Raw genomic sequence first — 14,039 nt, forward strand, 5'->3', positions numbered from 1 at the left:
CAAGTTTTGAAATAAACTATGGAATCTCTGTATGACTTTTACTTTATGTAGAAAGTTTTTTTTGTTGTGTTAAACTTTTAGAATTCGTATTAAAAGTAACCATGTTTTAAACATTTTTAAAATAGATATTTAAGTGGAGTGTTACATAATCCTTTAACCCCATTGGATTTAACTCCACTATCTATTTCTGAGCATGTTAATTTGGATGGCATGAAAAAGGCTGAAATTGTTAAACAGATACACGAGATGGCGAATTTCAACATCGAATAAAGAACTGAGCAATATACTAAACAAGCCAACAAAGGGGTAAGCTAGTCTTTGAACCCGGCGATTGGGTGTGGTTACACGTGCGCAAGGAATAATTTCTTAAACGAAGGAAATCTAAGTTATTATCTCGAGGGGATGGTCCTTTCCAAGTTTTGGAACAGATTAATGACAATGCTCACAAGTTAGATTTGCCTGATGAGTACAACTTAAGTGCTACTTTTAAGGTGATGATTTGAGGACAAATCCTCTTCAAGAGAAGGGGAATGATGAGATTGAGGACAAAATTGTTACAAGCACATAGGATGAGGTATATTCAAATCCTATTCAAGTTCTCGTCAGACCCATCACAAGAGTTCGAGCAAATAAATTCAAAAAAGCACTAAATGGATTAATTCAAATAACTTAAGCTCAATCAAATTCGTGAAGGCCCTTTGAAGGAATTGCATATGATAAATGTATGATTCAGACTCTTGAAATTTGCAAATAATCACTCCCATGATAGGAAGTTAGTTTGCACATTATGGCAGGAAAATATACTACTTTCCTTTTTCAGATACTTTCCCGTTTCCTAAGGAGGCTAGTGGAGAAACAAATCAGTTATTTCTCTTTTAATTGCCGAGTTTCCATTTTAATTGATGTAAGACATTTGAGTCGATTAGGATTCTAATTTGATCTAGATTCTTTCCTATTTGCTTAGATAAGGATTCTATTTGATTTAGATTCTTTCTTATTTGTTTAGATTCATATTCCGATTTGATTTTATTTTAGGATTTATTTTCAAAAATTCTTGTAACCAGCCCTATATAGTGTACTCGCATCCAAAGACATATCAGTTTTGATGCAATTGGTGAGAGAGTTAAATCTCTTTGGTTTTTAAACAAACTCCTTGAACTTACAAATTTTCGAGGCGTACAAACTCTTGACTTATCAATTAGATCATCCATACCTTATTGTGGCATCCTCACATACCAAGGTTCGTGCTTTCATTGAGCATCGGATCGCGATTCCATTCAATTCTAGGTTTATATTCGATCTTGAAGACTAAATTGATTAAGGTCGCGTCAATTTTTTGTGGGGTTCGTATCTCATTATCCTTTCCATTAGTATATTATATGGTAAAATCATAGCTAATGAACTTTCCAAGCCATGTTTCTAAGGCAATTGTTATTTTTTTGTTGCTATAAGTGTTTCAAACTCCTTTGATTAGTTCTCCCAAGCAAATAAGGTCTCCATTTCTGCATTGCAAGCACCGAAGTCAACATCTCTTTTTCATAAGTAAAAAGGAACAAATTTTTATCTCATAAGACATGACTAAAAAAACTATTGGTTGTTGATTTTGCTTGAGAACTCCACCAATTCCAGATCCTGCAGCATCACACTCTACAAATAAAAGCTCATTAAAATTTAGTAAGGCTAACACTAGAGCTTACATTATCACCACCTTGATCTGTTCAAAGAATTCTCTAGCGTTCAGGCTTCGTTTAAAATTTTGCTTCTTAAGCAAATCAATTAACGACATGGAAATTTTTCCATAGTCTTTAATAAACTTTCAATAGTATCTCGTTGAGCCGAAATATCCATGTAGACCCTTAATAATAGTAGGTTTAGGCCATTTTAAAATTGTAGGAACCTTTTCGAGATCTGCTGCAAGACCTTCAATGGAAATTATATGCCCCAATTACTTCACTTATTCCTAGCCAAGTGAGCATTTACTTTTTTCACAAATAATTTGTTAGCCCTAAGGATTGAGAATGCAACATGTAAGTAATTAAAATGTCATCAAAGGAGAAGGTTATACTCATCTCCACATCGGAGGAGTCAGACTAATCCTAACCTTACATGGAAGGAAAAGATTACCAGTCACAGCTCGAATTGCTATGCTAGATACTAGGTTCACACATTACCAAGATGCTGTTATTGGTACATAGACATTCTTTGGCAACATCATTCATGAGCGATTGAAATGTAGATGGAGTGTTTGTGGGCCCGAGTGGCATTACTAGAAATTCATATTATCATTGGGATGCATTTGGATTTGGTGGTATCCTGATCGTAAATCCAATTTTGTAAAATATTTGGCTCCATGAAGTTCATCACCAAATTCATCAATGATTGATATTGGAAATTGGTCTTTGATTGTCACCTAGTTCAGGGCTCCGTAATATATGCAAAGATGCCGAGACCCATCATCTGTAATATAGGTACATGAAGCACCCTGAACTCTTATTTCTTTGTGGATTCCCTTGCTTGGTTTTGTTTTGGCTGCTATTTTTCTTCTCACCGTCACATGAAGAATTGTCTTTCTTACTATCCTTTGATTTCTTAGACTCAGAAGGAGAAGTGTTAATGAATCTAGAATCGACCAAGCCATCAGCCGTTGCTATTATTGCCAGTAAATCCTTTATAGCTTGCGTCTGTAATTCTATTTGAGCCCATGATTGCAAACCCGACATAAAATTGAAGAGCTTGTCCTCATCCAACATGTTATTAATGTCCAACATTAATGAACTAAATTTCTCGATGTAATCCCTCACTGATCTGATATACTTTAGCTTCTCCAAGCTCTCTTCATAAGCCAGTTAGCATTTCCCAGTAAAAACTGACCCTTCAATCCTCGTTTGAATGTCTCCCATGTTTTTATTAGTAGTAGCTGCACTTCAGTATCCTCTTAAAGCCAACTCCACCACCATAACTTAGCATCACCTTTCAGGTACATACTTGTGATAGTGACCCGCTCCGTTTCAGGCACTCAAGCAGCTAAAAAATACTACTCTATATTCCACAAAAAATTCTCCAACTTTTTCGCACTCCGAGTCCCGTTATAAGCTTTAGGGTCAGGCACCTTGACTTTCGAAGGCCCATCCTCCACATAAGAGGCGTTGCTTACTACCCGTTTCAGTAACCTGACTACTTTTTCAAGATCCCCAATGTGACTTTTCAGCACCTCCGTTATTATAGTAACATCATCCATCACTTTATTCATTTTATCAGAAAACTCGAACTCTGTGCAAGTTTGTTGCACTCGCCATCTTGATTGAGTTGATTTTTGTGTTCTTAGACAAACTCTCCAAGTTAGGTTGTAAAGTACTCACAATTGTCTCCAAGCGCACCAACTTATCCTTTGTTGACTCCCCTGTCATGTTGGTTTCCGCTGTTGTCAAAATTTTTCTCTGGAATACACAACTTCGTTCTTGCAAAGTAATTTGCCTAAAACCACGCAATCAGTTGTCCACAAACTAATTTAACCGAGCCTTGCAATCAATTGCCACCCGTAATCAATTTGATACTAGTTTCCTCTACAATTGAAGCAAACCTTGCTCTGACACCAAATTTTCACTAGGCTCTTCTCAAATATGTGTGGCAATCCGCGTGATAGCATTATGTTTTAGCTTAACTAGCCACTAAAAAATGCCCAGCAGAAGTAAATAAACTAGCAAGCATGCAGAGATTTGCAATAAATGTTACGCAAGAGAGCTATTTCACCAACAAACAAAGAACAAACACTAGCAAGAAGAACACACACTATTTGGCTTTTAACAGAGGCTCAACCCCCAACTTTTTTATTCCTCCAAATAAGAAAATACTGCAAATAGCTCAAGGTTCTGTATGCTTAATGACACCACTCTCTCTACCAAAAAAATGGATCCCTAAAACATACACTCCCATCACTATATATATATATATATTTGCAAATAATGCCCCCATTTGTTAAGACAAGGTGGCATGCTACCTCGCAACACCTTAATTCTTACTTTTAAAATTTAAGCACCACTAAGCGTGTTGTGTGGAAGTACATCTCCACTCTCCCTTGAATCATGCAACCACCACTCACTTAGCCTAGTACCAAGGATATCATGGAGTGTAACTACTGTTGCCCACCTCTCTTGATGAGTAATTGCCACTGCCCGTTACCTTTGCCCTCATTTCTAGGCATGTGATCTAAGGTCATGTTCTCTTATTAGTTACAACCACAACTATCCACTTCATGCTTGATTTTAGGCCCACTTTCAAAGAATAGTAGCCACATGCTTCACCTTCAACAACCACTGTCTGCACACAGTTCGCATGTGAACACCTCTCATCTTTGCATAGTTTGGCCATGTGTATGCCCCATAGTGCTGCACGTTTGTGCACCATCCTTGCACGTAATTTTTCTATTGCCTCGCACTATCTCGTATTTTGCCCACATGGTCTATGTGCGTTCCACGCGTCCTGCACACCCGATACATCCTGCATTCGCACGCTGCACGTCTACACACTTGTGAGATGTTGCATGTGTTGCCTGCGCACGCCCTTGCACACGCTGCCTAGCACTCCCCGCGATTGTACATAGTGTACACTTGCTGCTGCACCCTAGCCCATGCGTTAGACTTGCCTTGCTTTGTTGCTCGCCCACAAGGCTACAAGCCAAGCCTAGGCATTTGGCCATCATGATTCACAATGGTGACAAACCAAGCCACATGTGCCTCTCTTGTCTCTTCTGTAGCGACATCATTTTTCTTAGGGAAATTATCATCCATATACCCTTAAATGACACCCGTATCAAACGTGCTACAACACTTTTCACGTATATCACTCGTATACCCTAAGTTGACAAAACACTTCTGCTGTCCACCAATTCGTTAACTGTCGTTAGAAAGTTAATAGAATTGTGGAAAATTGACTATTTCACCCTTGAAACTCAAAATGAGGTAAAAATATAAATTTACCCTAAAAATTAACATAAATTTTCAATACACAATTTTTTTTTTATTAACAATACATTTTTTTATTAAAAAAATATGAATTATTAATGGCACATATTATTAAAAATTATCCATAAAAAATATTCATATTATACCATAAAAAATTATTAACAACATATTATTTACAATTATACATATTATACCATAAAAAATTCCAGTTGGAGATTGGAGGAGTAGATCTTCAAAAATTTAGGTTAAATGTTGGAGGAGTAGATTTGATTGTAAAGTAACTTTTTTTTAGCAATTACTAACAATTATCCGATAAATGGGATGACATGCCATTTTTATCAATAAATATCATATAACATGTCATTTTTTACTAGGTAAATGCAATGACGTATTTTTTTAATCAAAGTTTCTTCCATCTTAAAAGACTAGATTACCCTTATGATGTCAACGCTTGCAAATGGCAGTTAACCACAAATTGGTGGATGGCAGTAATGTTTTGTCAACTTAGGGTATACGAGTGATATACGTGAAAAGTGTTATAGTATATTTGATACGGGTGTCATTTAAGGGTATATGGCTGATAATTTCCTTTTTTCTCATCTAGCCGATGGCCTTAATGCCTTAATAAAAAATAACATTTTTCACTTGTGAGATAGTATACATTTTTCATTGCAATTGATGCAAGCCCTTTGTCTCTTCTTTCCTTTAGTTCAGCTAGATTCAACCTCTTCATTGCCATTGGGCTATAGTTTTGGTTAGGCACAGTGATTGTATTAAATGTGGGCCGTCCAATTTCATTGTTGCTAACATGCTTAGTATTCAAGTTGCGAGACTTATATAATCTTGCCAATCCAATTGTAGTAGAAAGAGGTGAAGGATGACATGCTTGTACATCAGTTTTGATGTTGTCTTTTAGACTACTTTCGAAGCAGCCAACTTGTTACGTTAGGGACAATCTTTCTGCCCATATTAATAACCTTTCAAATTGGGTTTGGTAATCACTTACAGAACCTAGTTGTTGCATCTTCGTTAGATCCACAAAAAATCTTGAAATTAAGTTAGACCATACCTGCTATGTAATCCTCGCTTGAACACCTCTTATGTAACAAAAGGAGTTTCTTCTCTCGTCAACTAGAACCACAATGCATCGCCTTCTAAATTAAATGAAGCTAAGATTACCTCCTTATCATGCAGAGTTTGATGTAGGTCAAAAAATTTCTCAACCCTACAAACCCACCTTGTAGGATCTTGTGTTCCATTGAAGCGAAGGAAGTCCAACCTGATTGTTCTAGGCAGATGACTATTGAAAAAAGTTCCTTAGTTGCCTCCTCCACTAGTGTTTCTTTTTCCACCACTATTACGCACTAATAAGAACATTCACCTTGCTTATGAGCTCGGCTACTTGACAATTGATCAAATCGGGCATTCATTGCTGAGAACATCTCTCGCATTTCCTTGAGCAGTAGTTCTTGACCTGCTGTAAGGGAGCTTAAATAGTTTCTACGCTTTTCAATCATAGTTCCTCCATGCCTTGCTCTGATACCACTTTGTTACATGACAACATAACTAACCTTGTAATTGGTCTGTTTAAAGAATTAAAGCCTTCCAAAATCGTTTGCTTTTGTTTCACCATTGTAGTAGACAACTAAAATAAAGAATAAGCAAGTAAACTTAGTCTATTTGAGGAAGACCAAAGCCTCCAATACTAGATAAACTTTTAAGGAAATTAATCTGCTGCCTTTATTCACTCTTGGACATTGAATTTATATAGACTTAACAAAAAACAACGAAAACATAGTTAAAAGATAGCAACAAGTGTTGGCTTAGTGAACCACTTCTATAAGTAAATAGCAACAAGCGCAGACTTAGTGGACTACTTCTACAATAAATAAAAATTAAATATTTATTTTGATTATAACAACAACTACCCTTGACAAATAGGACTCTAGAACAGCTTACCTGACATTTTCACACTTCAATATCAAACAACCCTCGAAGCTAATATCTAACCACCAATTGTTCCCGACATCTTTAATTAATTGGAAAATTATAGTATGCAGGTTCCATTGATTCTCAATAAATATATATTTTCTTCTTTCAATTTATTTCTTTTAATGTTATATTTTAGATTATTATTTCTTTTTATAGTAGTTTCTATAATATATTTTAATTTTAGAATAGAGTGACAATTAGAATGAGCGATTGATGACTACAAATATCGGATCAAAACATGCTAATGATATGAGATCAAAAAAAGTGAAAGATCCTTTAGAGTTCTTCGTCATTCCATTCTGTTATATTGACAATTTCAAAAAATTGTTTATACTGTGTATGATGACAGTCGACAAATTTTCCGCCATCTTCTAGCAATTCAGGACCTCTTTGAAGGAGGCAACAAGGATTCGTTTCTTTCTAGGGAAAGGGTACTACAAAAGAAAGTTGATCGTGAAAGTATATATAAGCCTAGTCTTGATTCTTCATAGGTTGATGCCCAAGCAGTTAGTAAGGACAGACTCTTAATTCATTTGACAATAATTCTACGCTGGTTAAATTCAGCTCGGCCCAATAATTTCTAAGAATTGTGCAATTTAATTTGCTGGTTTTGTCCAATTATTAATCAGTGATTCGGCTTCGCTCCAAAAACAGGAACACCGCTTTCAAAATTCTGGAAGGCATAACAAACCCCCCGCGTCCTGCCAGTCAGATAAAAATCGAGTTACATTGGTTACACCTAAACCAAACCGAACGGTTCGGATACGAAGGTAACCTTAAAACCCCAACCGAACCGAAAAATCACCACGTCGAATGCGAACCTCCGAATAGAAGAACTGAAAAAATTCATTGCACGTCTAGGGCACCTCTCTCAAGCCAAATTGAACCAACCTATACTCTAAAAATTGAGGCATCAAGTTATCGATGCGACCTTCATCCAAGAAACAATATCCGGACGACCTTTTAAATGAGAACATAAAAAAGCATAAACAGCTTAGTTGCTAATGAACTACAAGAAAACCCAAGGAATTACGAACCATTTTTTAATTAATGATTAAAAAGAAAAGAGACATTACATAATAAGCCGAAACACAAATTCCACAAACCCAAAGAAGCACCAACTTAGAGTAACAAAAAGACACCCGCCACCCAAGCAACTCAGATGTCCTAACTGGATGCAACCCTATTATGCAGTAACACTAAACGTCCGACACATGCTCCTCAGCAATGATTCTTCATGAAACATCAGCAAAGAGATCAGCAAGAGATCACCCTCTCGTTGCAGGTGGTCTCAGATTTATCTCTATACTCCCATTGAGATAATATTGCGATCAAGCTGCAAGTACTACGACCAATATAAGAAGCACGATCCCAAATATCACCAAAAGCAGACAGGTCTACAAAGGAAAATGCAAAAACAACAGCATGAATTCGTTGATACCAATTAACAAGCAACAGAACAAGTCACATGGAAAGAAATTGACGGGGCACACCGTTCTTTTCTCAAAGATGGATTTGGTTAAACAACTCAACCGAAGGCAATTAAAGACACAGATAGAATCTTGAGGGGGAGGGTGTGTTGGGGGGGAATAAAAGAAACAGATAAAAATGTAAATCATCAACTGCATCTTGAAGTTGTTTAAAACAGAATATAAACTGGTAAGAATCAAGTTACCAAAGAAGAATTTGATCTTTGGGTCTTGGCAGCTTTCACGAGTTGTGATTTTCCCTGTGCAGTTGCTACTTGGGAATTTTCAATATGAGATCCAATATCATCTGCAAGATAAAATGATTACCATTTGACAACATGATCCAGATCGATCAAATAGTATCAAGTAAAAGACTGGGATGACTTACCAATGATAGTTCCTTGCTCATGGACTAATACAGCAAGATCTTTGAAAACCTCATTCACTTCACCAATTTGTTGTTGGATTTCTTGTATTCCGAGCTCTCTCTCTTCAATTATAGCCTCATTGAAGGCAATCTCATTGTCCAATAGCACAACCTCCTGTCTGCAGCAAACAATCACTTAATACCCAAACGATAGCTAGTTGGTTGGCCTCTTACATTGGAAGCAACAATCAATGGCTCACATCAAAAGAAATATTACATTTAATTTGGGTGGGAAGGGACGCAGTCGGGGAATCTCTGATATTGGAAAAAAATCTGTGATGCTCTGGTAGCCAAATCCAAAGGCCACAATATTGCTGCCCACAGTGGGATTAAGAAAAAACAAAGTAAAGGCCGTTGGATCCCAGATGCTATATTATATTAGAATCAAGGAGTCCTGGACTAGATAATTACCCTATGTACACACACACATATAGTAATTTTCTAATAAGGGACCTCTAACTTTATTAAACCAAAGGACAAGCTAAAATACAAGAAAAATTCACACTTTGAGACACTGTATTTTGTCCTGTAATATATTGAAATATATGTTTTTTCCATTTTTTTTACTTGTTCCTTACTTTATAAAGCATGTAATTCCCTTCCTGGAAGGGGACTCATATATATCCCATACTTTATAAAATAAGGGATAAGTTAAAAGATGAGAAAACACAGATTTAAATACAATGCATTGGAGTCTGTTTTTTTATCTTTTAGCTTCTTCCTTATTTTATTAAAGTACGGGATTCCCTTAACGTAAAATTATACACACACACATATATATATCGAGTCCCCTTCTAATAAGGGATCCTTTACTTTAATATGGTAATTACAAAACTAAAAAAAAAAAAAAAACACAAATTCCAATACAATATAAGACAAAACACACTACATTGGAGTGTTTGTTTTCTTGACTTTTAGTTCGTGACCCTTTACTGTAAAATTACTCTCTATTTATCTATACACACACACACACATATACATTATACATATACATGTACAAATATACATATGTATGTAAAACTTACAAGCAACAGTCTATCTCAATTCTTATTAAGAAAAAAAAATATATAATAAGTGTCATGTATACTGCCTAAAGTGCATGATCAACTTTCTCCTAATGAATGCACAACACCACCCGATCATATGTATCATGCAGAGGGATAATAACCATTAAGTTGAGATTTTAGTGTTTCAGCTCTTTAGGTGTTAAAAGTTGAGAAATCAATTCATAAGTAAGATAAGCATGATCAATTTCATCATTCTACATCAAGTAATCTTCAAAACTTTAGTTCTAACCCCTTACAAGAAAACGACAAGCACTAACACAATTTTTCATTTATTTTTCTTCAAATAGAATGAAAAGGTCAACTGGGTGCTTAATCAAATTTTCTGATCTTGAACAATAAAGTTCATATAAATATAAAACAGCTGCCTGAAAACAGAAATAAAAAGAAAATTATGACAGATGCCATCACTTCATCTCCTTGCCATTTATTTTTAAAATATGAACTCTTAAGAAGAGGCATGTTAAACAATGACTTCATTATTTCAAAAGAATCCCAACAAAATTTTAAAAAAGAAAAGGTTTCACGTAATGAATACAGTGACAGGTTTAAAATTGCAGAAAAAACGATAAGAATCTAAATAGTAACTCCATGTTGTCAACTGGAAAATGCACTGTGTTAGAAGGGGGGGAGGAAACACTTTTTTTTTTGGTGGGGGGGGGGGGGGGGGCGCAAAAGAACACAAACTAGCATGCAGAAGAGAAAAAAGGGAAACACCAGCACGAAAAGGGTAATTACTCATGTAAAGTTGAGATAAAAAATCACCTTCTAGATTCCACAAGAAGCGCATGCTGTTCTGCACTCCTATCTGAACTTATATCTAGTTCATGGGCTGTATAGCTGAATATAGCAAGAAAATAAAATCTATGAATTGAGTAAAATATGTAGGTTCGAAAGCATTGAAGAATGCTAAAATTATAAAAAAAAATGAAGTGCACTTGAAATTACTGATAGTAATAAAGATTTTAGAGCTGAACCTTTAAACAATCTCACTCAATGACAATAACTAATTTGTTTATCATATCATCATGTTTTGCTCACTAACACATAAGCCAAGTGCAATAGTCCCCCAGCACATACCTGGAAGGAAGAACTGCCTGTGGAACAAAAGGAGTGTATGCTGTTTCCCTTTCAGCAGCAAGCCTTTGAGCCTTCTGAAACTCTTTTAAAACTGCTTGAAAATCTTTGGCTAGTTTAGCATCTGCAATCTTCTTGTCGGCCTGCAGTTATGAAGAACCATTAAATGTCAACTTAAGGCAGCAAGGAAAGAAAAAAAGGAAAGAAAACAAATCTAGAGGCCAAGTACGCACTCAAATGTTTATTTAAATTATAGCAAGCGACAAGTTTTAAGGAGAATCTATTAGGTGTAATTTGGAAATGAGTTATATCAGGTTATGCATAAGCAAACAAAACAAAATTACTTTTTAAAACCACACTCCTGAAATTATCTTATCTGAACGACAACACTAATCCAATTTTAATTTCAGAGCCAGTAGGGAGGGTTTCAAACATCACTTCAGCCTCCACAGATTATGGAATTTTTATTTGGACACCCCAAAACTAACAGGTCATGTCAATTAGGTAAGAATAACAAGAAAGAAAAAATTAGTATTAAAATAACAATCATCAAAATATTTGATTCAAGCATTAGATTGAAACTAATCCTCCCCAACATTATCATTTTGAGACATGATTTTAAAGTTATCTTAACCTCTAAAACGGAAATTGCTGTTTGGCATTTCAGAACTAAAAGTGGTTAAGCTATTGAATGATCTAAGTTGAAAGTCAAAACTTAATGAAAAAGAAAAACTAATATAAAAGAGCCCCTTGCAAAATCTCCTTGAAGCTAATAATTGATTAAAATATAACATTGTAAAAACACCATAAGTTTTCCTAGCATAAATCTAAACATACAACAGGGGAGACGAACAGACATCACATGAAAGCAATAGATAGAGACTTCATAGTATCTATAAACAACTAAATAGTGAGTTGAAAAGTTTTCTTACACTAACTTGAGCATGATGATCTGTTTCACTAGCTTGTTTAAGTTTAGCTGAAGTATCCTTCACCAATTGCCCGATATGTAGCCTTGTCTTGTGTCTGCCAAATACAAACCAATTTTAGGATAGGATCCAAGATAAAACGCAACTGTGCAACAATACACTGTTGAAATCAATGATAAAAGGGGGGAGAGAGAGAATAGTAGAGAAGAAAAGCAAGAAGTCAAATACAAGACATATAGCATGAGGATAACCTCATTCCAACTACAATTGCAAGTGCAAGATAACCCTATCAGGATTGCAGAAACCATAATCCACTAATCAGATACTTAACTCTACGGATAAATTCAGGTATTTATACATTTACGGTTGTAAAAACCCTTGATATTCGCAAAGTCCAACCTTAGAAGATAAACATGGCCAAGATACCTCTCATTATTTAATTAGTAATTAAGGAAAACATGCAAAGACATTGTTGATACTAGCTTTTGCTTCTTAACAACACTTAAGTTTTGGTGGTGGCTCCTTACAGCACTGCTCATTCTACTCAAAAATGATATAATCTCACCATTGATGATGGACAACAGAAAATTGATCCTTTAAACAACCTTTTTAAGGGAAAAATATGATTGTGCAAGTAGCTTGTAGCCAAATCTACAACCAAGAAAATTATTGTATGACTTAAATGGACCAAAGATAGAATCATTGAGACAACAAGGAAGTAATCAGCAGGTCATTGCTTATATAGACTTGATAGCTTAAAGCAACCATGTTTTGGTGGTCCAGAACCCTACACTGATGTTACTCACTGGGATAAAATCAAAACATGTAAACAAGATTGCTAAAATATCTAGAATCTATAACCATTACTAACTATCGGCTTCAGAGTGGTATATGCTTATTCCATATAATTGAATACTTCCATGATCACAAACTAGTCACCCCAAATTAGCCCACTATCGGTTCATAGTTTTTATAGAATCCATAATTGAACTTAGCAACATAAGGAACTAAATTCTTTTGTGTCTTAATTCATTTACTACTTAAATCATCATCAATCACTGGCAGTTATAAGGATTAAGAAAAGCACCACGGGTTAGTTTATTGAACATTTCAAGGGCATCTTTCTTTCCTTTTATTGTTCTGATAAGCAAAAATTAATATAACTGTGATAGAAAAGCATAATCTTTCATTCTCATAAGAAACAATGCAATTTAAAAAAAGTCAACCCATAATACCTCAAAATTCAAGCAAAAAAGAAAAAGAAACGACCGTGGAAAATTACATAATTCAACAGAATATAAATTTAGAATCAAAAGGCATAGCAACAAGACTCACATCTTCTCGCGAAGCTCGGGCGTATCCTTGGGAGTCCCAAGCGTATTAACGAGTCTTTGAAACGTGGAGACGGCGGTATTGATCTGGAAGATTCCAGAAGCAACGGCCTGCGTTGAGTCTTGCTTTCCATTCACCAAATTTCTCCTCAACGAACTCACCGGCCGCCCCGCCTCCAGATCTTGAAAGCTCATTTTCTCCAAAGCCGATTGATATTTGGTGTGATTGGACAAAAGGATAGCTGAGAGCCCAACGGGAATACAAGAGAACTCCGCGAGAATTATGGGAAAGGAGAAATGAAGAAAAAAGGAAACGCTGATGATGATGTAATGTATATTTTTTATTTTTTTGTTTTATATGGTTGGTTTGAAGGGGCGGATTATTGTGTAGCCGGCACGTTGGTGTGGACCCTAGGGGACGTGGACGGTGGGCATTGGTCAGGACTGGAAACTGTTGGTTTGAGTTCGCAATGGTCATTAGTGGTGTTTAATTAATTGTGATCAAATTGTTCACAATTCACTTATTTATTTATATTTTTTTAAAATACATATTATTTTAGTTTATTTTATTTGAAGTTATATTATCTTGTGCCTGTACATTTCCGTCTGCACAATGACGTCGTTTAAATGCGATAGGAAAAAAGACTTAAAAACCCATCACCATCATTTTATAATACAAATCTAGAAAAAAAAATCTTAAATCAGAAAAAAAAAATGTCAACTTGTTGACCACAATGGATTTCTTCACAGACCACATCACCGCCCTCCACCGGCCACCACCATCATCAG

The 14,039-nt window shown here is 35.6% G+C and overlaps 1 protein-coding gene across 4 annotated transcripts; it reads right to left on the reverse strand.

Moving 5' to 3' along the window:
• Nucleotides 1-7,982: 7,982 nt before the first annotated feature.
• On the reverse strand, nt 7,983-13,586 carry LOC102625557 (syntaxin-22-like). 4 transcript variants are annotated; one of them, XM_052439783.1, is made up of 8 exons: nt 13,255-13,586; nt 11,929-12,016; nt 10,994-11,133; nt 10,679-10,753; nt 9,067-9,163; nt 8,811-8,964; nt 8,629-8,729; nt 7,983-8,350 (listed from the first exon to the last, which is right to left on the reverse strand). In XM_052439783.1, the coding sequence occupies exons 1-8, from the start codon at nt 13,443-13,445 to the stop codon at nt 8,285-8,287; spliced, it is 912 nt and encodes a 303-aa protein (XP_052295743.1). In that variant the 5' UTR covers nt 13,446-13,586; the 3' UTR covers nt 7,983-8,284. The 4 variants fall into 4 exon arrangements, with proteins under 4 accessions (XP_052295743.1, XP_052295744.1, XP_052295742.1 ...); XM_052439784.1 differs by having other exon boundaries at nt 7,983-8,289; nt 11,923-12,016; nt 13,255-13,585; XM_052439782.1 differs by having other exon boundaries at nt 11,923-12,016; nt 13,255-13,584.
• Between the last annotated feature and the right edge of the window lie 453 nt (nt 13,587-14,039).

The sequence above is a fragment of the Citrus sinensis genome, chromosome 4 (assembly GCF_022201045.2).
Source record: "Citrus sinensis cultivar Valencia sweet orange chromosome 4, DVS_A1.0, whole genome shotgun sequence".
In the NCBI taxonomy this organism is placed as follows: Eukaryota; Viridiplantae; Streptophyta; class Magnoliopsida; order Sapindales; family Rutaceae; genus Citrus; species Citrus sinensis.

What these genes read in the sequence shown, in the direction of transcription:
- LOC102625557 (XM_052439782.1), bottom strand. Translation starts at nt 13,445, where the DNA reads ATGAGCTTTCAAGATCTGGAGGCGGGGCGGCCGGTGAGTTCGTTGAGG. An exon ending in TGAGCAAGGAACTATCATTG is followed by an intron (nt 8,730 to 8,810) that starts GTAAGTCATCCC and finishes TTTATCTTGCAG; the next exon opens with ATGATATTGGATCTCATATT. An exon ending in AAAGATCAAATTCTTCTTTG is followed by an intron (nt 8,351 to 8,628) that starts GTAACTTGATTC and finishes TTTCCTTTGTAG; the next exon opens with ACCTGTCTGCTTTTGGTGAT.